The 25,336-nt window shown below is 32.6% G+C and overlaps 1 protein-coding gene and 1 long non-coding RNA gene across 3 annotated transcripts; both read left to right on the top strand.

Annotated features, from left to right (window-relative positions):
* The first annotated feature begins 5,515 nt into the window (after positions 1 to 5,515).
* LOC149477542 (band 4.1-like protein 3) lies at positions 5,516 to 23,839 on the top strand. Of its 2 annotated transcripts, none has more exons than XM_089710927.1 (8): positions 5,516 to 5,720; positions 18,898 to 19,023; positions 19,685 to 19,832; positions 20,450 to 20,566; positions 20,976 to 21,156; positions 21,578 to 21,730; positions 22,345 to 22,570; positions 22,610 to 22,703. In XM_089710927.1, exons 2-7 carry the CDS (start codon positions 18,901 to 18,903, stop codon positions 22,532 to 22,534), a joined length of 912 nt encoding a protein of 303 aa, XP_089567053.1. In that variant the 5' UTR covers positions 5,516 to 5,720; positions 18,898 to 18,900; the 3' UTR covers positions 22,535 to 22,570; positions 22,610 to 22,703. The 2 variants fall into 2 exon arrangements, with proteins under 2 accessions (XP_089567053.1, XP_089567052.1); XM_089710926.1 differs by lacking the exon at positions 22,610 to 22,703 and adding an exon at positions 23,594 to 23,839 and having other exon boundaries at positions 5,517 to 5,720; positions 22,345 to 22,530.
* LOC149477543 (uncharacterized) lies at positions 9,777 to 11,283 on the top strand. The gene is made up of 2 exons (XR_016317666.1): positions 9,777 to 10,536; positions 10,611 to 11,283. It is a non-coding gene; the product is annotated as an uncharacterized LOC149477543 (long non-coding RNA).
* Positions 23,840 to 25,336: the final 1,497 nt, after the last annotated feature.

Genomic DNA, 25,336 nt, shown 5'->3' on the forward strand with positions numbered 1-25,336 from the left:
ACCAGCAGGTTGCGCTAAGTTCAGTGTTGAAAAAAAAAATATTCATAGAGTTGCAATAACCTCATTAATGTGTAAATAAAGTGGTATAAGTACATAATACCTAATTGGTTGAAAAATATTTACGGTTATTTTAAGTAATTTGGATTTTGATTATTTCATTAACATTTTTTTCAATGTTTGTACTTTGTACCTTCATCCATACTTATATTTATTTTTATAACACAATTTGAATTAACTTTGATTATTTCGAAAAAACTACAATGAAACGAAAGCTTTAAATTTTTTTCCAACAATTAATAATTACTAACGATAAATCGATTGCACGCATCAAATGATCTAAGATTCACGCGCATTACTTTTTCTAGTGCTCGATTGTGCGAAACGTTGCTGTAGTTGGAACATTCAACGTTAAGCATTATGCCGCAAAATGCGCTATAATGCTGTAATTGGAAAACGGGGCCTATAACATGCACAGATAAATTGAAAATTTTATTTGCTTCTTGCGCGCTCGCCTGGTCTCGAAGTCCGCAGCTACGCCCTCTTCTAGTTATTCCAAACTATAATAACTAGGTACTATCTCTGTTCCAAATTTTATGCACATCAAATCAGCTGTTACATCCATATTCCATACATCAATAGATACAAAATATATTCGCTGATATTCGTATAAACTTTTCTGTTTCATCATCACTGCATAGTATAAAACAAAGTCGCTTTCTCTGTCCCTATGTCCCTATGTCCCTTTGTATGCTTAAATCTTTAAAACTACGCAACGGATTATGATGCGGTTTTTTTTAACAGATAGAGTGATTCAAGAGTAAGGTTTTAGTATATAATTTATTAGGTTTTAGACAAAGCGGGCGAAGCCGCGGGCGGTAAGCTAGTATTATTATAAACGACTAATGATTTTGAAAAACGTATCATCTGAGAGGAGCGAAAGTTTTATCAATTCAGCATGTATTCTTGGAACTTGGATGATAAAAAAACGCTATATAAGTAAGTACATGTTAATCTTCATCTGTCTCCATCATTTCCTTTTATGGAAGCATGGTCGCGGTCGGTCTAAAAAATCGTTTATGTACCTATGCAATAGAACACACGCAGATTTTTTTTATACATATACAGGGTGGCCCGTTTATAGTGGTCCAAAAATTTTTTTCAGCTTGAGAGCATCATGAGTAATCATTTAAAACAAACTTTAGTTAAGCGAAAACTTATGGTTTAGAAATTATGATTTTTTTTTATAAATAATCCGGAGTTTCAATATTTTTGTCACAAAACCACTCTGTTATGAAAACTACTGGACCGAATTGCATGAAATTTGGTATAGGTATAGCGCAATAACCTACCTATCGCACTATAGGCTCATCTTGTGTAAATAATTAGACTACATTTTTTTATTTTAACTTTTTCTGTAGTTTTTTGAATTTCTCGGCAAAATATGGATTTTTCGAAAAAATCCTGTGAAAAAAAAATGTACCACCAAGATTTTGCTGGTACTGCTAAAAACTACCTTAACATAGGGTTATTCTTGACACAAAAAATCATAGTTGTCCTTCGATTGTAACATCTTCAAAAACAACATCTAACACTGAACACATGGAAATCGAAAAATTACGAAATTTACCATAATTTAATTTTAATCATTTGGAACGGCCAATTTTTGATTAAAGAACCATTTATTGCCATAAAAGTCATGTTAAAAATCAGTATTCACATGGCTTTAAAACTTAAAATGAATGAAATAAAATTTTAACCTGCCAGCCAAGATAACTTAACTTTATTCTAATGTCAATTTATTGAGTTTTTTTTTGTTGTTTAGTTTTTATGTTTAAATCTTAATAAAAGGTTAAAACAAAATAAATATTAATTAACATATTGTTTATTTTTTACAAAAGGTTTTCAAAATGCCGTCCGCCTTTCGCTAAACATAATCTACATCTGCGTAAGAAATTTCTTCGCAGCCTATTAAATGGCTGCCGGCTTTCTTTAATGGCTGTTATAACTTATATCCACTTGAATTTTTAGGTATGAACCTATGGTAATAAATGAATGAATGAATGAATGAATGAATGAAAAATTCTTTATTGCACACACATACAGGATTACAACAGAAGAGCGATAAAAGTTAAAACAAAAATGGTATAATACCATAAATTGGTATACAAATGTACCTATGTATAATGAATTTATGGTTATTTATAGGCATACATTCAAGTGGCAATAACAGCCATTAAAGAAAGCCGGCAGCCATTTAAAAGGCTGCGAAGAAATTTCTTACGCAAATGCAGATTATGTTTAGTTAAGGCGGACGGCATTTCAAAAACCTTTTGTAAAAAATAAACAATATGTTAATTAATATTTATGGTGTTTTTATTAATTCTCCAAACCATTAATTAAGATTTAATCATAAAAACTAAACAACAAAAAAACTCAATAAATTGACATTAGAATAAAGTTAAGTTATCTTGGCTGGCAGGTTAAAATTTTATTTCATTCATTTTAAGTTTTATAGCCATGTGAATACTGATTTGTAATGACTTTTATGGCAATAAATGGTTCTTTAATCAAAAATTTCTGTTGCCGTTCCAAATGCTTAAAATTAAATTATGGTAAATTTCGTAATTTTTCGATTTCCATGTGTTAGATATTATTGTTTTTGAAGATGTTACAATCGAAGGACAACTATGATTTTTTGTGTCAAGAATAACCCTATGTTAAGGTAGTTTTTAGCAGTACCAGCAAAATCTTGGTGGTAAATTTTTTTTTCACAGGATTTTTTCGAAAAATCCATATTTTGCCGAGAAATTCAAAAAACTACAGAAAAAGTTAAAATAAAAAAATGCAGTCTAATTATTTACACAAGATGAGCCTATAGTGCGATAGGTAGGTTATTGCGCTATACCTATACCAAATTTCATTCCATTCGGTCCAGTAGTTTTCATAACAGAGTGGTTTTGTGACAAAAATATTGAAACTCCGGATTATTTATAAAAAAAATCATAATTTCTAAACCATAAGTTTTCGCTTAACTAAAGTAGTTATGTTTTAAATGATTACTCATGATGCTCTCAACCTGAAAAAAATTTTTGGACCACTATAAACGGGCCACCCTGTATCTATAATTATTAATATGGATGGTAGATTGATGAGTGATTCATGAATTATTGTGGTGATGGTACGAACTCTGTATTTTCAACAAGTACAATTGCACGCCTCATAAGCGAAGCGTTGAGGTGGGTACTACTGTCACTTCGCGCAAAACATCTGATTTTTCAAACTTAAAATGTCTTTATGTATCATACATTGCACTTGTAAGATAATACATACACACACATATTAAGAAAAAACACTATTTTTAACGTTCATGATATTTTTGATGTCATTTTTGTTATTTAAACTAGTTAAAAAACAGTTTAAAAAAGTTCTGTCTTGGACGTCCGTGTGTCTGTATGTGCGGATCCTTTTTCTTGTTAACACGATAGCGACCGAAATACTTTACTAATCGAGTCTTTTTTTTTTCTCTTACGCTTGAGTATGCTCAGGAATAGAACCCTTTCATTTTTCAGGGTCTGATTCGATGTGGTTTAATTGTTATTAAATAAACAAAAATAATAATTAATAAATAATTTATTAAAAAAAAATTATGGGGCGTGCACTTTTGGATTTTCCAAATTATTTATTATTATTTAAAATTACTCATACTAGGTATCAAATTCTATAGTTATCGTTCAATTGTTATTTTAAATATGAGAAAGTGATTGCAAGATGAGAAGTTGCATAGTATGAAATTATTGTAGGTAGACCGTATGAAACGATAAAAAACTATTTTATTATTAACTAGCGACCCGCCCCGGCTTCGCACGGATGCAATGCTGATACTAAAATAATACACTACAGAAAAACTTTTAACGTTGTAGTATATAAAAACATAGCGGCCCGGCGCGGCCGCGGTACGTCCCGCAATTTTTAAATCTGTAATACATATAACTATTCGAAAATATTCACTTAAATCACACGATGTAAAGGGCCATATAGATCTATATTAAATGAACAATGTATTCAAGGTATTTAATTGGTTAAGGATTAATGCTGTATTGGTTAAAATCGCTTCGAAAATTAGCCATTATTTGTCGTAAAAAGTAAATGACAAAAAAAAGTTATTGTGGGTTATCCATAAGAGATAGACATATGCCATCGCGGACTTTTCTGTAGACCTTTTCAGAGTGTACAATACTTAGTACATTATTTTGATAAAACTCGTAGGGTTCAGCCTGCGTTTGCAATGTAAGCGGAAGAAATGTAATTATTTACGACATCACATTAGAAACCTCAAAAATAACAGTACTTCTCCACTATTTAATGGATGTTATTATACATATAAACCTTCCTCTTGAATCACTCTATCTATTAAAAAAAACCGCATCAAAATCCGTTGCGTAGTTTCAAAGATCTAAGCGTACAAAGGGACATAGGGACATAGGGACATAGGGAAATAGGGACAGAGAATGCGACTTTGTTTTATACTATGTAGTGATTATAACTCAGTTCAACTAGCTGCGTAGAAAATCAACTGCGTAGTTAAAGAACTCAGGGGATATGCGAATTTTATACCTACTATCCCCTGAGAGGTAGTTACTTAAGCTAAATTAAATAAAAAATTATATAACTAGTTACCTAAAAGTTAAAAGTCACATAATTTTCTTATCTTCCGAAACAAGACCAACTATGTATTTGTTAAAAAACAATGAAAAAGAAAGGTATTCTCACCTCTAAAATATGAGACACATTAGTTACCTAGTTGCACTGCACAATGCACATTATCTACTCATTAAAAGTGAACCCATTGTTCTATTCAATTTTACATATATGGTCTGCTAATGATTTCACCTATTAACCTATCTATGGAAATAGTACCTAATAATAGAATTAGATTACGGTCCAATAGCGGGAAAAAATATGTTTGCGTCAATTCGAATTTAGAACTTGCATCATCGATTTTTCCTTGGATTTTTTTTTTTTTTCATTTGGCAGCTAAATGAATAGTTTTTATACATACTTAAATTATTATTATAAACATTTGGCATGTTTTCATAAAAAATTTAATTATGCGTCTAATTTGATAATTGATTTTAAAATTCAAATTCAAAAATTTATTTATTGTTAATTTATACTGCCACCAAAGACTGCCACCCACACAACTTTTTAGAACGAACGGCAAAAAAAAGCAAGAAAAAGAAAAAAATTAAATCAGTATTCTCCAAACGTGTTTTATGGGAAGTGCGTATTTTTACTTAATGATCTAAGGTATTATTAACAACTTAAAATAATAATCTTCTAATTCAAATAATTATTTAGAAATGCTCTTTTAATTATTTTTTCTGAGTATAATTAATGTTGTTCAGTGTAAAATTAATTTATGTATTCATTCAAGTTCGTAAGCTCACCGCACAAGTCAGGTCCAACTTTAAGCTAGACAGAGATAAAGTAGCGCCATCCCTGTCTAGATTCATGAATGTATTCCGTTCTCGTTGACTTGTTCCCTGTAGCCAGAGACTATGGACGGACGCATACAAATTGTTAACTAGTTTACCGCACATTTACGGAGAAAGTGTGATGTAATTTGAAATTGTTTTTCAACAATAATTATAATAAAAAGGTGCAACAGTCAATGTGGATTTTCGTGAGAGTATTAGTGATTTCTGGCGTTAAAAATTAAGGTATGTTCATTACTTTTTATTAATAATGTTGTTTGACAAGTTTAAAAGGCGTTGACCGCGGTTTCCCGCGTAACGCATTCTTGTTTTTTTTATGCATTTTTCGGCACGAGTCGCGCGTTATGTGCCTTTTATTATGTAAATAAGTTAAATAGAGTTATTTGATTGTTATAATTATTATTATACAATACTCGAATAATATAATAGCTTATTACAATAGGATACAAACACCTATAAATATATTTAACTAGCGGTCCGCCCCGGCTTCGCCCGTGGTACATATTTACGTTTTCTCTACATAAAAACCATCCTCGTACTTCAAGGAATATAATAAAAAAAGAATTATCGAAATCGGTTCAGCCGTTCTCGAGTTATGCGCTTACCAACACATTTTGCGATTCATTTTTATATATAAGAAGATAAGAAGAAGAAGAAGAAGATTGTACTTACCGCGTTTCAATTTATAATTCGAACGAATTCGTTAATCCTTATTTTCTCTTATAAACCTTCAGATTATAACAAAAGGGTTATAATATTACCTGAGTTAAAAAAAAAATACTATCTTAAGCACTATTTACTAAAAAATGTGTAGAGGTTCCTATAAAAAATAAATATTAAATTCCGATCGTGTATCGCTGTTCCTAGAATCTAGAATGCGACCTCTTAGTTCTATGAAAAATGTAAGATTAAGATTAATCTGAGATTAATTTTAAATACTTAACTCTTTTTAACCGACTTCAAAAAAAAGGAGGAGGTTATCAATTCGGCCGGTATGTTTTTTTTTTTTTATGTATGTACACCGATTACTCCGAGGTTTCTGAATCGATTTACTATACTTTTTTATTTATTTGATTCTTTTTTTGTTCGATGCGGGATGGTGTCGAATTGGTCCCATAAAAATTTTATTCGGATAGACCCAGTAGTTTTTATTTTATGAGCATTTTTGTCTGTATTTGTAAATGTTGCAAATACAAGTTTGAAGTCGGTTGTTTTTAACGCCGCGCAGTTATCACTTGTACAATATGCTTTATATTTTCACATGTATAATTTAAATGCACATTTACACATTGAGTTACTATGTACTACGTACTAGAGAGGCCATCTGCACTACACTATTTGTAACACTAGTTAGAGTCAATCGTCTCAAACAAATTTTTTTTTGTTACATTGATTGGTTTTAATTGATAAGTTTATTCATATTTTTTTAATAAGATAAACAATATTTATTACAAATTTTGATGGTATCGGTATGTAGGTACTTACCTAATTTACGTACAAAAACAAACTTTAGATTTTCCCTTGAAGCACAGACTAATAATAATATACTTACTACGTATACAACTTGAAGTAACTTTTAACACAAATTAATTTTTAATTATTAAGATACCATTCACTATATATATTTAAATTATAATATATTTATGTTAGTCTAGAAGGTTAAATAAATCGAATTTGTAACTAAATTAGGTATAAAAGCAAATTCCAATAAGTCTGAAGGATACGAAGACGGCATGTTTGATTAAGCATATAATGTCGTTAACCTTTAGACATTCATAAGGGTCCCGGTGAAGGGACTCCATACATTTAGTCGCGTCTTTTTATGTGACAGGAGATATTACATTTATTTATCCGTACATATATTTATTACCACATATACAGGGTGTCCCACTATTGGTATACTAAGCGCGAAGCCCCTTGTAGTTTAGCATACACTGATCACGTAAAAAATAATTAAACAACAAAATTATGTCGAAAATTTTTTGCAAAATTTTTCCTGAAAATCCATGTTCTCTTCTCTAGCTTCGCGCAGCCGGCATATACCGCTTCTCTAATGTGAGCATTTTGTCTATGAAAACATAATCTTAAACGATAGCTCACGTACTAGTGGCAAAGTTGGGCGGGTTGCTTGTTATGGGTGTACAACATGGAGTTTTAAGAATTCATCTATTTGAAAAAAAATGCGTCTGGAATTTTATTAGTATTTTTTACGTACTCAGCGTATGCAAAACTATAACCTCCTTTGAGCTTAGTATACCAACAGTGGGACACCCTGTATAATATATATAAATGGAACTACCTAGGTTTTATGAAGCTAAAGAGTTTGTTTGTTTGCTTGAACACGCAAATCTCAAGAAGTACTGGTCCGATTTGAAATTTTGTTTCAGGTGGTCCATTTATGGACGACACAGGCAAGAATAATATTTCCGGGAAGCAGTTTGTTATGAAAAGATAGTCTCTATCGATTCGACGCCTGAAAACAATTAAACCTACACGATTATTTAACCTTAAAACTTACGAAATCTAAGTACATAGGTAATTGTTCTTGTAAGGATCAATTGCAACACTAATTAAACCGCAACTGTTCTAAATTATTTTGATACCTATCTTATTACAAGGTAACCGCAGATTTGTGGTATTTTATACTACCTACATATTAACTTTTTACCCTCTTTATTTTGACATAATGAAAAACTGTATAAAATACATGATTATGAGATAAAATCATAACAAATTACCTAAAAAAAACTAGATTTAAAACATCTCTCTTCAATTCTTCGGTTCGGCAGTTCCGGTTATTTTAATCGGAGTAAAAACAAAACAATACGTGAAACTATTGAAGCGAAACGCACAACGGTTTCGTCTTAGTATTCTGTATTGAAGTTGAGAATCAATTATAGAAAGAATTCTGACATCCGGTGCTACTTTTACAAACATCCAATACTAGTTATAAAATATAATTTATATTTTATACTACGAGTAGGACCTATACGTATACGAAATCTATACTAATATTATAAAGCTGAAGAGTTTGTTTGTTTGTTTGAACGCGCTAATCTCAGGAACTACTGGTCCGATTTGAAAAATTCTTTCGGTGTTAGATAGCCCATTTATCGAGGAAGGCTATAGGTTATATATCATCACGCTAAGACGAACAGGAGCGGAACTTTCATGTTTACAGTAAATTATGAAATGTTGCTACGTACAAAATGGGTTATCTTGTTATCTATTTTATCAAACACATTTCTCAATTTGTTGCAACATCCCGCTTAATTATTATAGTTTAGGACAATATTATATAAGGTGGAAAGACGATAACTATTAGGAATAAGATGTACAACAACTATAAGTATGCTGTAGATTTTCCATATAATATGAGAAGCAGAAATCATAATTTTTTTGCATACAACTAAGATAATAATAAAAAACCTACATTGTTAAAATTAAAATTTTAACCGATACATAACCCGATTTGTAGTCTATATTTTTACAATTATTACAATAAAAAAAATGTGTGCGTGTTCTAGTCACTAGTGTACACACGTAAGAAGTGAAACTTCTTTATGACCTTATTTTTCAAGAAATAATTTACTATATGCAACTTTACAGAAATACGCGTTAATTATAAATCACGCGTGGTAGAGATAAGAAAAAGTTGGCGCGACAGAAAAATGTCACGCGTAACGAAAAAATGTTACACTAAATTTTTTTCCAACCCCGATAAAGAAGTTTCACTTCAAATATAAAAATTCTCGAATTTGATTCATCTAAAAACAATCGTCTTTTCCTGTTTTTAAACCCAGGATAAATGTATACAGTCCCGTCGCATCTTCAAATCGTCCGTAAACCGGACCGATGACGTCACACAGGCGCGTTACTGACCCACTTGGTAAAAGCTCGCCTCTTACCCAATGTTAAGTTTTATCTCCTTTGGTGCACTGGTTTAAGTAGCGTAGCGTGGAGAGGGCTTGGGTTTGATTCTCGTATTGAACTCGATTGTTAATTTTAAATTGTAACTAGATTATACTAGCTTTCCGCCAGCTGCTTCGCCCGCGTTTTCAAAGAAAAATTCCCATAGTTCCCGTGCCCGTGGGATTTCCGTGATAAAACCTCAAGTTACCCTCTATATTTGTGCTAAATTTCATTGTAATCGGTTCAGTAGTATTTACGTGAAAGAGTAACAAACACACACATACACATCCTCACAAACTTTCGCATTTATAATAATATGTATGTACCTATTATGTAGGATTGTTAAATTATTATGCATCAATATTAAGGTGATGAATTAATTTTTCTAACATTTACGGCCCTTTTTAAACCTTCGTAATTTTTATATTATTAAAGTTGTCGTGATGAAAATTCTTGACAACAAAGTTCAATAGTAATACAATACGTCTACCGTTTTAGAAACATGATTCCATGATATTTTCTCGATAGAAAAAAAATACAAAGTTCTCATTGTTATTTTTTTATAATCTCTGGCATCTTCAAAATAACAAACGTAAAGTTACGACTTTTTGGATATTAACTATAAAATATACAACCTATACGTCTACCGATTTAGAATTTTGAAATATGCGATGGTTTTGAAATAAACAAGAAATACTTGAAATTAGCGCGCGACCAGCCAATATAGCGAGAGCCGCCCTGTACCTTCCTACCCCGATCGCTGCACGAGTCATTCCCGCTACGGCCGTCACACGGGGAACTTGTGTCGCTCGCGCAATCGTAAAAAAGGGTGACAACACGATAAGACAAAATGAGACAAATGGGGACAATAAAGAAAATAAGAAGAAGAAACATAAAGGTTGGAGGAAAAAGAATGCTTACAATTGGAACAAATTAATGAAGTAAGTTGGTTTTATTTTAAATTTGATGATAATTGTATTATAGACGATGTTTGATATGTACCCCTGTTTTAAGTACATAACGAATGTGTAAGATATTTTCATTTATAGCATAGATAATCTTTTCAGAAATCCGGAATCCAGAAGGAAAATAAACCCACTGATTGTTCACAATGTGAACCCACTCCTTCGTAAGTACCTTTATTCAGTCAAAAATGTATGTTATCAACGTTCTACTGGTTTTATCGCATGATTCCATTTTTAGCAAAAAGCAACAAAGTGCAAAGAAATAAAAAATCATGGTGAACTTAGTGGAAGTATGGTGGACATAATATGGAACAGGAGCTCATTGGAGTAGTATTATATTTAAAAAAAATACGAAATAATTTCAAGAATTACATTTCTTAGAAGGTGGTAGATAAGTATGTTGTATAAAGAATTTGATGTTGATATTTATTTCATTTATACTTACTACACCTGTGCGGGAAATTGCTTAGTAATAAAACAGGTTTATATTCATATTTACATAGTAATGTGAGTTTTCATTTCGAAAAATTTTGTGTAAGTATATTAAATTGAGTTCCTGGGTGATCTGGAAACACAATTGGGCCCGGAAGATGGCGCTGCAGTCACTCCTCCTAATGACATGAACCGATTTGGATGAATATTTGTGTGCACATTTCATTTTTGTGGGATGATTGGTTGATTCGCTTTCACATTAGCTAATATTATGTATTTTTGTTGTTAGAAAGTAAACTTAATTTAATGTTTATAATACATTATTATTGGTATAAATAAGCCAGTGTTCGTCTCACATTGCTGTACCTGCCTACCTACCCTACCAGGGCCTAACTTTGTTCTGGCTATTTTATTTTGATTATTTGTAATGAATAATTACAATTATAATAGAGTGCAAAAAATAAATACATGCGTCAATATTTTATTTTGTGTTTTTTTTTAAACAATTTTTTTATTTAAAAAAATATCATTCCGACCGCGGCTTTGCCCGCGTGGAATTAGGTTATATCGTGAATCCTGTTTTATCCCACAGAAGTGTTCAGTTCGGATAAAAAGTATCCTATGTGTAAATCCAGGCAATTAGCTATATTTTATCAAAATTGATAATGTAGTCTTGACGTGATTAAGTAACAACTAACAAAAAAATATACAAATTAACATCCAAAGTTTCGCATCAGTTTTACTGTATTAGTGATATCTTCCACTCTTGACTTTGACTGAGAAGAATTGGGGTTTATAACTTCTTTCAGAAATAGTACCTTTCATTTCTGGGCATGATGTAATATCTACGTCAGCATCAAATTCTATCTAAATCAATTCAGTAGTCCGCGTTATTGAGTACCATTTCATTTTTTCAGAGTAACAATATTTTTTGTTATTTTAAAGATTATTTATAACCTGTATTATTTTGTAATAAAGTAAACATTACGAAATAATAATAATTATTAATAATGTCTAAGTAGTTGTTGGAAAGAAGATTATTTGTTTAAAAGCAAGAAAATAAAACCAATAAATCAACAATTGAATAAATGTATAACAATATTATAACTGTATGACGACTCCATACATGTTTGTCCCGAGTCGGCCAGCGGCAGCGCGGCGAGTTTGCAAGAATGACTTCGCGCACACCGGCGTTCGCGATAGCGAGCTATTAGACTCCGCCCGCCAAGCAGTGGATTTTTTTTTGTGTATCGTCTTAAGAAACGGAACATAAATTTAGTAGGTATTCTTACTTATTACAGTCGATCAAAAGGATGAAGCTTTCGTTTATGAATGAAGAATAACATAAACAAAATTTAATACCGTGTATTTTCTGTTATACATATATGTATACTATGTATTTAAAAACAAATATTTCTATGTTTAGTATTCGTGCTTATAATTTTCTTTTCGTATTTTAAACTAGAACGTTAATAAATTACCCGCACCTTGTGACTCTATAGGTCATTTCTAAGTCAAATGGTCATTCGGTCAATGACTCATGATTCTAATAGCTTATAAGGAATTTAGGATAATCTTCAATGGCTTTTTAATGGCGCGGGCGTAGCAAGCAAAGCTTTATGACGAAACTATAATAATATGTATATATCTATGAATATTTTAATAATACATAGTAATTTATATTTTAGTAATATATGTAATATATGTAAGTATTTCCGCCCGCGGCTTCGCCCGCGTTTGCAAAGGAAAACCCGCATAGTTCCCGTTCCCGTGGGATTTCCGGGATAAAAACTATCCTATGTGTTAATCCAAGTTACCCTCTATATGTGTGCTAAATTTCATTGTAATCGGTTCAGTAGTTTTTACGTGAAAGAGTAACAAAAATCCATACATCCATAAGTACATCCATACATCCATACATCCATACAAACTTTCGCCTTTATAATAGTATTAAGATTAAGATTACTAAACTCGAACTAAAAAAAAATCATGCAGGTAAACTTTGAAAAATATTTTTGTATAAGTAGTCGTTAATTTTAAAACTATCATCAAATCAATAACTTGCCGAAGTCATTTATTGAAGTGAAACTTCTTTATCGGGGTTGGAAAAATATTTAGTGTAACATTTTTTCGTTACGCGTGACATTTTTCCGTTACGCGCCATCTTTTTCTTATCCCTACCTCGCGTGATTCGACGTATTTCTGTATAGTTGCATATAGTAAATTATTTATTGAAAAAAAAAGGTCATAAAGAAGTTTCACTTCTTACGTGTGTAGGTACACTAGTACACGGACACTTTTTTTTATTTTTTTTATCAACCTTTTCCGAAGTCGGTTAAAGTACTTTTTATACCAAGGATTACATTAACCCCATAGAAGGGGCCACAATGTAATATAATAACGCTAATACGGTTTCCCTATAAAATATCAAGGATTCAGGAGACATGTGAGTCTTCCTATTGTATACAAAATATGTATGCGGAAAATAAATGAACGAAAAATGTTTCGGGAAAATATATTTCAATTCGAGTATTTTTCGCAGTTCCCATATTATATCAAAAATTATACTTTACCACTAGTTATTATTCTGTGACTTTACTAGTTTTTTCCGATAAAGAGCAATAACAAACGTCTTTGTTTGGTCGGGAAAATTCAGCCTCAGCCCATTGAGATAATATTACTACGTATGGAGGAGACACCACGAACAAAATCTGTGCGCCATTTTTTTGCTCTAACTAAGTTTTAAAAATTATTATCTAGTTAGGTACTTAACGATGAAAGTTATTCCTTTGCACTTTTCCGTATTATTTGTATTATTTGTGCAATATCGTAACACACACGAAGGCATGTTTGATGCGTTTCACTTTAAAACCATTAAAAAATACCGCTCAACATACGTCACATGACGTATGTTGAGTGGAACACAAGTGATGTAGGCGGTGTCGTCTCCATATTAATATTATCTCAATGCCTCAGCCCGAGTTTTTATTCATCAATTGAAATTGAATTTATTGGTTATTCATTCATAATACTCTGTAGACAAATACTGAATATAAATAAATATTTTTTTTAATAAAAGCTCTTTACCCTGCACCTATTTCGAGTCTCTCGTAAAACCTATCAATCCAGAAACTAAATGAAAATTAAAACGCTTTTATTATTCAGTCTATTTATGTATTACTAGCTGCGCCCCGGGGTTTTACCTGCATTGTTCCGCTGCTATTGCTTTTAGTGTTATGATAATAAATATTAAATAGTCTATAAGCTTTCTTAGTAAATTGACTACCTATCTATCTAACCCTGGAAGATTTTTTTAAACAGTGTTCTTAAAATTAGAACGCTCAACGAACCAAAAACTCTTTAACATTATAATATAATCGCTGGTTAACTTTACTTTTAATAATAAATAATCCAATAAAATCTATAATGTTATCCTAACTAGATTACTAGAGATCTTTGGCGCAACGAAACGTATCTACCGTCTACTATTTCAGGCATATTGCCAATACACAACAATATAAATGAGTACCTACATTAAATTATACTCCAGTTATATTTATTTAGCTGTTAACATTACGAGTTTATGTTTCATATGAAAACATTATGTGCGAGCTTTCAAATGCGTCTAAATTTATATTTATCGTGTTTCGCAAGGTTGAGTATGAGTACTTTGTTCATTGTTTTACGTCAATATTAATCGACTTCTGAAGAGATTCTCCGTTTTGCTGATATTTGAAGCTAAACAATGAACGTGTTTAGCATTCCGTCATGTATTGAAAGGATTTTGATATCTTGAATTTTATATGTTCTAACTTGTTCTAATAATCCGTTCTTTAGGTGCCAAATTCGTGCAGTAGTTAGGAATATGCGGTTTTGATTTCCACAGGGGAAAAAATCTTAAGCCAAGAAAAAATCATCTCACTCTAACTGTATTGTAGTTAGAGTGAGATGCATTATTATTTTTTTTCTTTTTAAATAACAGAAGTTCATACCGGTTTTACTTTAGAAACTGCATTTTGTAACTATAGCAACTTATTGCTATATAATATGTATAGTTAAAGATAAACTATAGGTACTATTCTAGAATTAATATTATGATTAAAAGCTCTCTTATGGAATTTGAATCATAGTTGAGAAAACAAATGTTTGAGTTGATCCGCAAAGCTTACATAAATCTGCCCTAAGGGCTAAGGGTAAAAATGATTTGGAAAGGTCAAGTATCTACTTACTGGCTCTTAATCGACCTCCTCCCTATATTGATTTGGCCATTTTAACGACACTTAACCATGACAATAGATACAATGCACGTAGAATCCTATAGAGCTTCTAAGGGTTGAATGCCGTAATTTGGTTAAAAGGTGTTTAAGTGAGTTAAGTTGAATCGATGTTGATAAAACTTGCACTAATAAATAGATGAAAGCTGTTTAAAAATGGTTATATTTCGAAGTAACATTTTATTTTCGTTTTGTCGCTGTTCAACTCGTGTAGAGTAGGATTACTAAGAGATATTATAATGCCGAAGACTTTGTTTGTTTTATGAACGAGTTATTCTTAGGAACTACTAGATCTAATTGAATAATTGTTTTTATGATGGATAGTCCATTTTTCAAAGGTTACATAAATCATACTACGATCAATAGAAGCAGAACATCAATGAAAAATGTTGCAAAAATTGGAAAATATTATGAGAACAAATTATGAGAACAAATTATGAGAACAAACGAAGTTGCGTGGATTGGCTAGTATTAAAATATCTTTACTAATATGCATTATAAAGCTGAAGAGTTTGTTTGAACGCGCTAATCTTGGGAACTACTGGTCCGATTTGAAAAATTATTTCGGTGTTAAATAGCCCATTTATCGAGGAAGGCTTTGGCTATATTATATCATCAGTCATCATGCTAAGACCAACAGGAGTGGAGCACTGGGGGTAAGACCGCAGGGCACAGCTAGTATAATAATATGTATGTATATACCTAGAGCTGATTTGTATTAAGATATTTTCTTTGAACCATTGACGTGAATGTAAACAGTTTAAATGTTCGTCTGTCCATCCATCAGTAGTGGAAATCTTGTTTATCGGTGCTTTATCAATTTTATTGGTTTTGTAAAGAAATAGCTTTGTAGAAATGTATCAGAGTTGAGTTGTACGAACATAAAATTAATAGATTCATCCTTGTTCACTAGTTTTAAATATAGTGTGTTTTATTTCAGAACAAAATATCTATCTTATATATAAAAATGAATCGCAAAATGTGTTGGTAAGCGCATAACTCGAGAACGGCTGAACCGATTTCGATAATTCTTTTTTTATTATATTCCTTGAAGTACGAGGATGGTTTTTATGTAGAGAAAACGTAAATATGTACCACGGGCGAAGCCGGGGCGGACCGCTAGTTATATATATAAAAATGAAACCCGTTTCGCGTTGTCACGGCATCAGTCATCACGTGTGAACGGGTGGACCGATTTCGATAATTCTTTTTTTATTATATTCCTTGAAGTACGAGGATGCTTCTTATGTAGAGAAAACGTAAATATGTACCACGGGCGAAGCCGGGGCGGACCGCTAGTCATTAATGTTTTCCGTACCTATTCAAAACAATACCTTGTTAGTTGCTATAAGTCTAGGTTATTTAGCGACGCCTACGAACTAAAATTTATTATAAACCACACGCCACACCACACTCGTTGTTTGAATGTATGTTAGTTTAAAAAATAAATAGAATGATCTAGTATTTAAACAATTACTCATTACGGTTTTATTACTTACCTACATGTTTTAATGTATGGTAAATAGGAAAATGTATATCTATACTATAATACTATTATTTACTATTTATAATATCTATACTAATATTATAAAGAGGAAAAGTTTGTAAGTATGTATGTATGTATGTATGGTTTTCACGCATAAACTACTGGACCGATTTCAAAAATTTTTTCACCATTAGAAAGCTGCATCTTTACTGAGCAACATAGGCTATATTGCATTTTCAAAGAAATTAGAGATCCTTACCAAAAATGCAATAATGTAACCCAAGGTGTAAAAAATCCTCAATAAAACTTCTGTCATCGCGTGCGCTGCGGAATCTATTGAAGATAGAACAAAAAAATGTTCTACAGTATTATAGAATGGATCAATATCTACAAGAAAGTCCGCGATACCATATGTCCATCTTCAGTAGTTATGTTACTACATCAACTTTTTTACGTTTTCAAAGTAAATAGAAGTGCCGACAGTAATCAAACCATGTTATCCATACACATATATTAATCCTCTGAAATAAGAAGTCATACGACCCCTAAAAGCTCGATACTAAAAGCTCAGATCTGAAAGCTCGGTAAAAAAAGCTCGATACTAAAAGCTCAGAACAAAAACGTCGGACTGTAAACTCGGGACTGAAAGCTCGGAACTGAAAGCTCGGCACTGAAAGCTTGGAACCGAAAGCTCGGCACTGAAAGCTCGGAACTGAAAGCTCGGATCTGAAAGCTCGGAACTGAAAGCTCAGGATTGTAAGCACGGATCTGAAAGCTCGGATCTGAAAGCTCGGCACTGAAAGCTCGGATCTGAAAGCTCGGATCTGAAAGCTCGGAACTGAAAGCTCGTTGATTTATTACGTTACTAGATTTCCGCGTGCAGCTTCGCCCGCTTTGTAGAAATGTTAACAAATTATCTACTAAAACCTTCCTTATGACCCTATCTATGTATTTAAAAAAACCTCATCAATGCGTTGCGTGGTAGCATACACACGGACACGACAGCGACAGCAGATTTGTTTTATACTATGTGATGATAAAGTAATATTACCCAAATATTCTTCAAGCTTATTTTAACGAGGTCCCCCTGTCATGAATGAAATATTCGTAATATCCATGCTTATAACTAATTTATTGTTTTCGTTGTATATTTAATTAGGCGTAACGCTGAGTTAGGTTATAGGTATTCAACCTCATTTATTATTCCCTTTCTGTGCTTATATTATAATGGGTTCTGTGATCGAAAATACCTATGGATAATGTGGAGAAAAATGTAAGGAATATGTCATAAATTGTTTTTTGCATGGATATTTGCTTACGTGTCAATAGATAGCCTGTTCTCAAAATTGGGGTAGAGAGAAAAATAGACTACTACGACTATGACTATTTTAATAGTATTATTTAGGTATTATAATATACTAAAGAAAATAATAATGTTTCGTTTTAATTAGTAAAACATGCCGAAAAGCAAAATAATGCATATATGTATATATTTTTTCGGTCTGTGGGACTAAACTTACAAGAGATTTTCCAGAAAAAAAAAAAGTATGTATTTAGTAAAAGGTTAGGTTGTATGAAATGTATTCGTTATTTAACATGCTTTAGCCGATAGGTACATACTTTGAAGCTTATTATTAATCTTATATATAAAAATGAATCGCATAATGTGTTGGTACTTGGTAAGCGCATAACTCGAGAACGGCTGAGGTGAAGCTGTGAAGCCGGCTGGGTGAAGCCGGGGCGGACCGCTAGTGTAATCTATATATATAAAACTCAAAGGTGACTGATATAGTGATCTATCAACGCACAGCCCAAACCACTGGACGTATAGGGCTGAAATTTGGCATGCAGGTAGATGTTAGGACGTAGGCATCCGCTAAGAAAGGATTTCCCGAAATTCTTGCGGGAACGGGGAAAAACGGGGATGCACGTACAAAGTCGTGGGCGGTAAGCTAGTAAAATATAATATCTTATGATAAAAAGAATGAATTTCAGTTTGGATTTTCGCCGTCAATTTATTTCAAAGATCTAAATAATTCTTCTAAGTTCTAACATGTTAATTATATTTTTGAAGTGAAACTTCTTCAGGCGCGTTGAGAGTCAAATTTCAAGATCGCGTCATGGCAATACCGTCATATCCTGAAGTAAGGCGACGATTTTGGTATCTTTGAATATAGCCAAAAAAAGTTTCACTTCTGACACGTGTGCTCGACACACCCTCTTATTTATGTAACGTTTTGTCTACACCGTTTTACCCCTGAAAGTGTATGTTTATAGGTAGGTACCTATAGCGCATTTTTTTTGTATTTTAACAAATATTTGACCAATAACAGACCATGCGAGAAAGTCTACGAAGGTTGGCTTCCGACGACGGCACCAGCATGGGCCTGAGGCGTGCCAACTCTGGCAGAGTGAGGGTCGAACTGTTCAATGGAGAGCATATTACTGTTGATGTTGATGTAAGTACTTATATAATTTCCTAAGACCTTTTAATATTACGCGTAGGTTTCTAAGAATGTATCTTTTTTGTGTAACTTAGGGTCGATTTTTCAATGCTTGGATAAAACTTATTCGTCGAATAATGTATAAAACTACCATTTTAAAAACGTATTCTAATTGCCCGTATTTGACAGTTTACGTGACATTTTAATATTATCGTGTAATACTTTATTGGACGGATAAGTTTTATCCAAGCATTGAAAAATCGGCCCTTATTCACGAGAATATCACTGAACGGATTTTGACATTTGATGATACTTGACAGAATTTTTGAAAACTACCCACACTTTTTTTCTCCAACTTATTCTTTGTTTTATTCTTTTAAATAATTATTTGCGGTGTGTGTGTTTTAAATGTGTTTCTTCCTTTTTATTACATTCCATCCACGGCTAATATAACAAGCCAAAATCTACTTTTATGATAGCATGTTTAATTGATTAATATAAACACAGCAAATGTTATCCCATTTTTAGTAAATAATACGCGTAAAAACAGATATGTCTAAAATTTCAATAATTTTCAGAAATATTGCTACAAGTTACAACTATAGTTTTCGAAACCAAAGCTTCCACTAACAATTTAATTTATAAATTTAATAGTTTATTTATTTAAATTTCTCAGCGTAAAGCCAACGGAGCTGATCTTCTAGACAAAGTGTGTGACAATCTAGATATATTAGAGAAAGATTTCTTTGGACTATTACACGCACAGCGAGGAGACCCGAGGGTATGGGTGGACTTGAAACGACGTCTGTCTAAGACCTTTAGGAGTAAGTAATTTATGCATCCATAGAAAAATAAATAACAGGGCAAAGTTTTAGTTATGAAAATTATACGAGTGTGTTTGTAATGTACTCAATTTATTAAAAAAAAAAAAATATATATTTATATATAATATATATATATATATAGCTACGCAGCTCCGCAGCTCCACAGAACATGAACGTTTTATAGTTCGTAAGATCTTCGATCGAGTTGGAAATTCTAGCTTGTTCAAAAAACATGGGTAATTTTTGAAGTGAAAACTTCTTTATCGGCGTTGAGCACTTTTTTTGTAATGGGTATAAAATCTTAAACTCGCGTCAGGACACGTGGCCTGATCGAAAAAGCGTAAGACGGATGGATATCAAACATGCTGAACGTTAATAATCAAGTTTTCACTTCTGCCGGCACTCCCCCAGTGCAACCCGTCTTTTTTTTTCTGTTATTTCCTTCTTTATTATAAGCACATATTTATTCAAGTTTAGGCTACATACGGGCATATTGGCTTTGACCAATTTAGTAAATCTAATAAAGGATATAAATATCGTGACCAGAACTACATAATCGGGTAATTTATACCCAAATTTTTATCGCATTATTATAATATCGCTAAATGTCCTTACAGACGAACCATGGGACGTGCGTTTAGCTGTAAAATTCTACCCGCCAGAACCGTCAGAATTACAGGATGATATCACGAGGTATCAACTCAGTCTGGCTGTGAGACGTGATCTTATTGAGGGTGAGTTTTACCCGACTGGTGGAAGGGTTCTTTGTGATTTGCATTATCATCTAACGTAAAAAAATATTAAATAATCATATTGAATTTATTTATTAACCCATTGAGCCCCGAACGGCCAGATCCGGCCCCGACACAATAGATTTTCTATTGTGTCTGTGATTCCGGGGCCTGATGGATTAAAACGTAGTCAATAGACTTGCATTTTTGTTACAAATAAAATGTATTCTTCAAAAAGAAAAAAAAATACAAAGGATGCCTACCTAGTTGTCTACAGCGAAATAAAAGTCATCAATTTTACTTTTAAATTTATACATAACATTATTATATGTAATAGTAAGCTTGAAATTAAAAATAAACAAAATACCGACTTACTACGAAATTAAAGATATTATAACACTTCTCCTTTCAGGTCGTCTAACATGTTCACAAATAACTTACGCTCTACTTGCTTCATATGTACTCCAAGCAGAGTTGGGTGACAAATCGGGTGTAGTAAACCCGACCGCACTGAGCGAGTATCAGGCGATACCTTTGCACGCTTTGAACGATAATCAAAGAGATAATATAGAACAACTGTATGCAAAGCATAAGTAAGTATTTTTATCTTTTCGTTTAATTTAAGAGCTACTCGCTTCCAAGTAGAGTTGGTGACAAATTGGGTGCAGTAAACCCGACCACACTGAGCGAGTAAAGTTGAGTGTCTTGTTTTAGAAGTTAAAGCAGTTTTATTCAGTTCCCTTTTTTAAAACGATCTTAATAAGGGTCCATGAACTAATCCAAATTGTGTTGTCACAATTAGTTGTTTTTATGTTAAAAGTAATAAACATTCATTCATCCATCACAAAGTTCATATATTTACAAAGTTCACATATTTCATAATTTTAGTATGATTCGACAGGATTTCAGCGTTCTTCTTAATTTTTCCAGTAATGAAAATAAAATAAAAATATTCAAACTATTAACTTAACTTTTTGCAATAATTTCAATCATTTACTAACGTCTACCTTACAGAGGGCAAACACCAGCGGAAGCAGAACTAAATTACTTAGAAAATGCCAAAAGGTTACCACTGTATGGTGCTGAGGTGCACAACGCTAAGGATTCTGAAGATATCGATATTAATATAGCTGTTAGTGCGTCTGGAATCACTATATTGAGAGATGGGTAAGGATATATTTTAGGACAAAATTGTATTTGTAACTAAGTCACAAAAAAATTAATTGCACACAGCAAAAATAAATGTATAATGATAATATTAAAAAAAGAGCGAGTGAACCGAAGCGAAGAAGTGTCACAAGTTTCAGATTCAGTTGAAACTTCTTTTGCAATATTCAAAGATACTAAAATCGTCGCCTTACTCCATGACGTGGTGGTATTGCCATGACGCGACCTTGGAATTTTATTCTCAACGCGCCTAAAGAAGTTTTCACTTTCTAGTAAAAAATGTAATAAAGCAACCGTATTTAGTAGAAAAACCATAAATTAAGGCCTCTTCAAAGAAAACATAGATATTATAAACATAAACAATTGCAAAAAAACGAACACCATTATTGTATTAACTTATTAGCTGCGCTCCGCGGTTTCACCCGCGTGGCTCCGCTCCTGTTGCTCTTAGCGTGATGATATATAGCCTATAGCGTTCCTCGATAAATGGGCTATCTAACACCGAAATAATTTTTCAATTCGGACTAGTAGTTCCTGAGATTAGCGCATTCAAACAAACTCTTCAACTTTATAACATTAGTATAGATTACAATCAAATTTAACCTCTATTCCAGTGTAATAATGAACAAATTCCCGTGGCCCAAGATCCTCAAGATCAGCTACAACAAGCGCACATACACACTGCGCTTACGTTCGAGCGAGTTCGACGAGTTCGAGTCGCACGTGAGTTTCCGCTTGCTGTCGAGTAGAGCGAGTAAATCCTTGTGGAGATGTAGTGTGGAACATCATATGTTTTTTAGGTGAGTTTTTGTGGTTATTTTAGTTGATTTGTAGATTTGAGTTGAGTGTAGATTAAACTTAAGTTGACCTGAACTTGAGTGGATTGAGTTGAGTGCAATTGCAGTATGTTTCATTTATTGATTTTATGTACATATAATAGGTGATGGGCCTATTATATTATGCCAAAGTGTTTTTTTGTTAATCCTCAAAGGACTCCTCCTCGTAGTCCTTGGAGCCAAGGTCCCTGTTTCTGAAATTTCATTTCATTTCATTATCTGCATTAAAAATTCTGTCAAAATCAGTCAAATCATCCACTAACTGTTATTTTGACGATTTTAACTGTAGGTCGCATAGCTTAGCACCTGACTTAGCTCGTGCTCTATATAAAGATAACGAGCCTGTGTTTGTTTAAATAAATGGTCTCTTCCCTTTTTTTCATTTCTTACCATATATTCGTTTCAAAAACACTACAAATAGAGTCACATTTCCATAATTTTAAGATACGAGAGCCCCGTGGCGGTGGCCCGCATTATGCGGCTCTTGCAACTCTTCTGATGTAGCTATACAGGGTGTCCCACTATTAGTATACTAAGCGCGAAGGGACTTGTAGTTTTGCATACACTGTTCACGTAAAAATACATAAACAATAAAATTACATCAAACATTTTTTGCTAAATTTTCCCTGAAAATCAATGTTTTCTTCTCTAGCTTCGCGCAGCCGGCATATTATACCGCTTCGCTAATGTGAGCAATTTGTCTATGAAAACATAATCTTAAACAATAGCTCACGTGCTGGTGGCAAAGTTGGGCGGGTTGCTTGTAATATGGGTATACACATAGAGTTTTAAGAATTCATCTATTTGAAAAAAAAATGCGTCTATAATTTTATAAGTATTTTTTACGTACTCAGCGTATGCAAAACTATAACCTCCTTTGAGCTTAGTATACCAACAGTGGGACACTCTGTATTTAATATTTTTTTAGGATTCTTTTTGTTCAACAATTGGCCTTTTTCCTTTCTCTTCTTTCTTCCTTCAAAATCTTATTTAGACACTATATCTGACTGACTGACATTATCCCTAGACGCGAAAGCCCCGTAGCAGTGGCCCGCATAGCTCAGTTCCCGCGGCTCGGCTCGCGGCGGCTCTCGTGCCGCAACACGCTGCGGCAGATACGCGATAGATTACCGAGACACGCGTGACGCAGTTCCAGCTATATGTATAATTTTTTGAAAAATATTGTTAAAACTTGTTTTTGAAGTGAAACTTCTTCATCGGGGTTGGAAAAAATTTAGTGTAACATTTTTCCGTTACGCGTGACATTTTTCCGTTACGCGTGACATTTTTCCGTTACGCGCCATCTTTTTCTTATCCCTACCACGCGTGATTCAACGTATTTCTGTAAAGTTGCATATAGTAAATTATTTTTTGAAAAATAAGGTCATAAAGAAGTTTCACTTCTTACGTGTGTACACTAGTACACGCACACATTTTTTTGTAAAAGAACGTTGTAAAACTGTTCTTTTGTTGTATTTGATGTAATTTCTTATTTTGATATAACGGATTATAAGACTAACTTACGTTACTACTTACTACTATAACACGTGACGCACGCGTGGTATGAGTTCGAAAATAAAAACTGTACAAAAAATGTTTATTTTTTTTGTAAATTGTAGTTGTGTACAACTGTCTTAAATTATTATTACCTTTGTTATTGTTTTAGAAATAATGCAATATGAATTTCAGTAGTAGGTAATTGTTTTTAACTAACATCGAATTCGTTATTGTCAGTATCACACATGTTCACAGTTTCACATTAGTGCCTTACAAATATTCAAGTAAAATTGTCTAAAAAATATGTTTTCATTAAAAGTATCTCAACAATACATAAAAATAAAACAATTGATGTGTTAACACGTGCTATTTATTGTGTGTTTACGTATCGTCAAGAATTTCAGTATTATTTTTCGAATCTTATCAATTCCAGAGGTTAACCCGTCCAAACAAATCTTTATTATGATATATGAGAGAATATTCTAACTTTATTTTATTCATATAAACATTGATTTAATATAAATATAGAAATTCCTGTCTTCGCCTGATATGAAAAATACTTTCTGATTATAATTACTAATTACTTTGCATCAAATTTTGTTTCATTTAAACATAGTATATCTATGTATAATGAATATAAATTGATTATTTTTCCGACCCAAATATCGACCAATAGAATTGCAACATTCGACGTCACGTGGTACAACCTGCATGGTATTATACTGATAATTTTTTGAAAATTGTCTCTGGTAGTTGACGTCAAACTGACAGGTTGAATTCAATTGTGAAATTATTGGCCGACATTTGGGACGGAAAAATAATCCCCCGAATACCACACGAGCTTCAAAATTAAAAAAAAACGAAGCTCTTGTGTTATTATAAGTGAATATTCAAAATAGCCAAAGCATATGGACCTCTTTTATTTAGTAAACTTACATGTGTTCAAAGATCATTCACTCGTCATAAGCATTAGCTTTTTATGGGGTACCTATTAAGGTACCCCATAAAAATATAACAGTATAAAAGCCTTTAGATAAATTTTAGATTTAGATCTATCATGCTGGTCAAATAAGAGTGGGCAGATATCATAAATGTCGATCTTTTTGAGTGAAACTTCTTTAGGCGCGTTGAGAGAAAAATTCAATGTCGCGTCATGGCAATATCATCACGTCATGGAGTAAGGCGACGATTTTGGTGTCTTTGAATCTTTCCAAAGAAGTTTCACTTCTGACACGTGTGCTTGGCACACACGCTCTTTTGTTTCTTGGTCATG

Source organism: Colias philodice, chromosome 25 (assembly GCF_061535455.1).
Source record: "Colias philodice isolate Cphi_HAF_F1 chromosome 25, ilColPhil1 Martin Lab GWU primary, whole genome shotgun sequence".
NCBI classification, from domain to species: domain Eukaryota; kingdom Metazoa; phylum Arthropoda; class Insecta; order Lepidoptera; family Pieridae; genus Colias; species Colias philodice.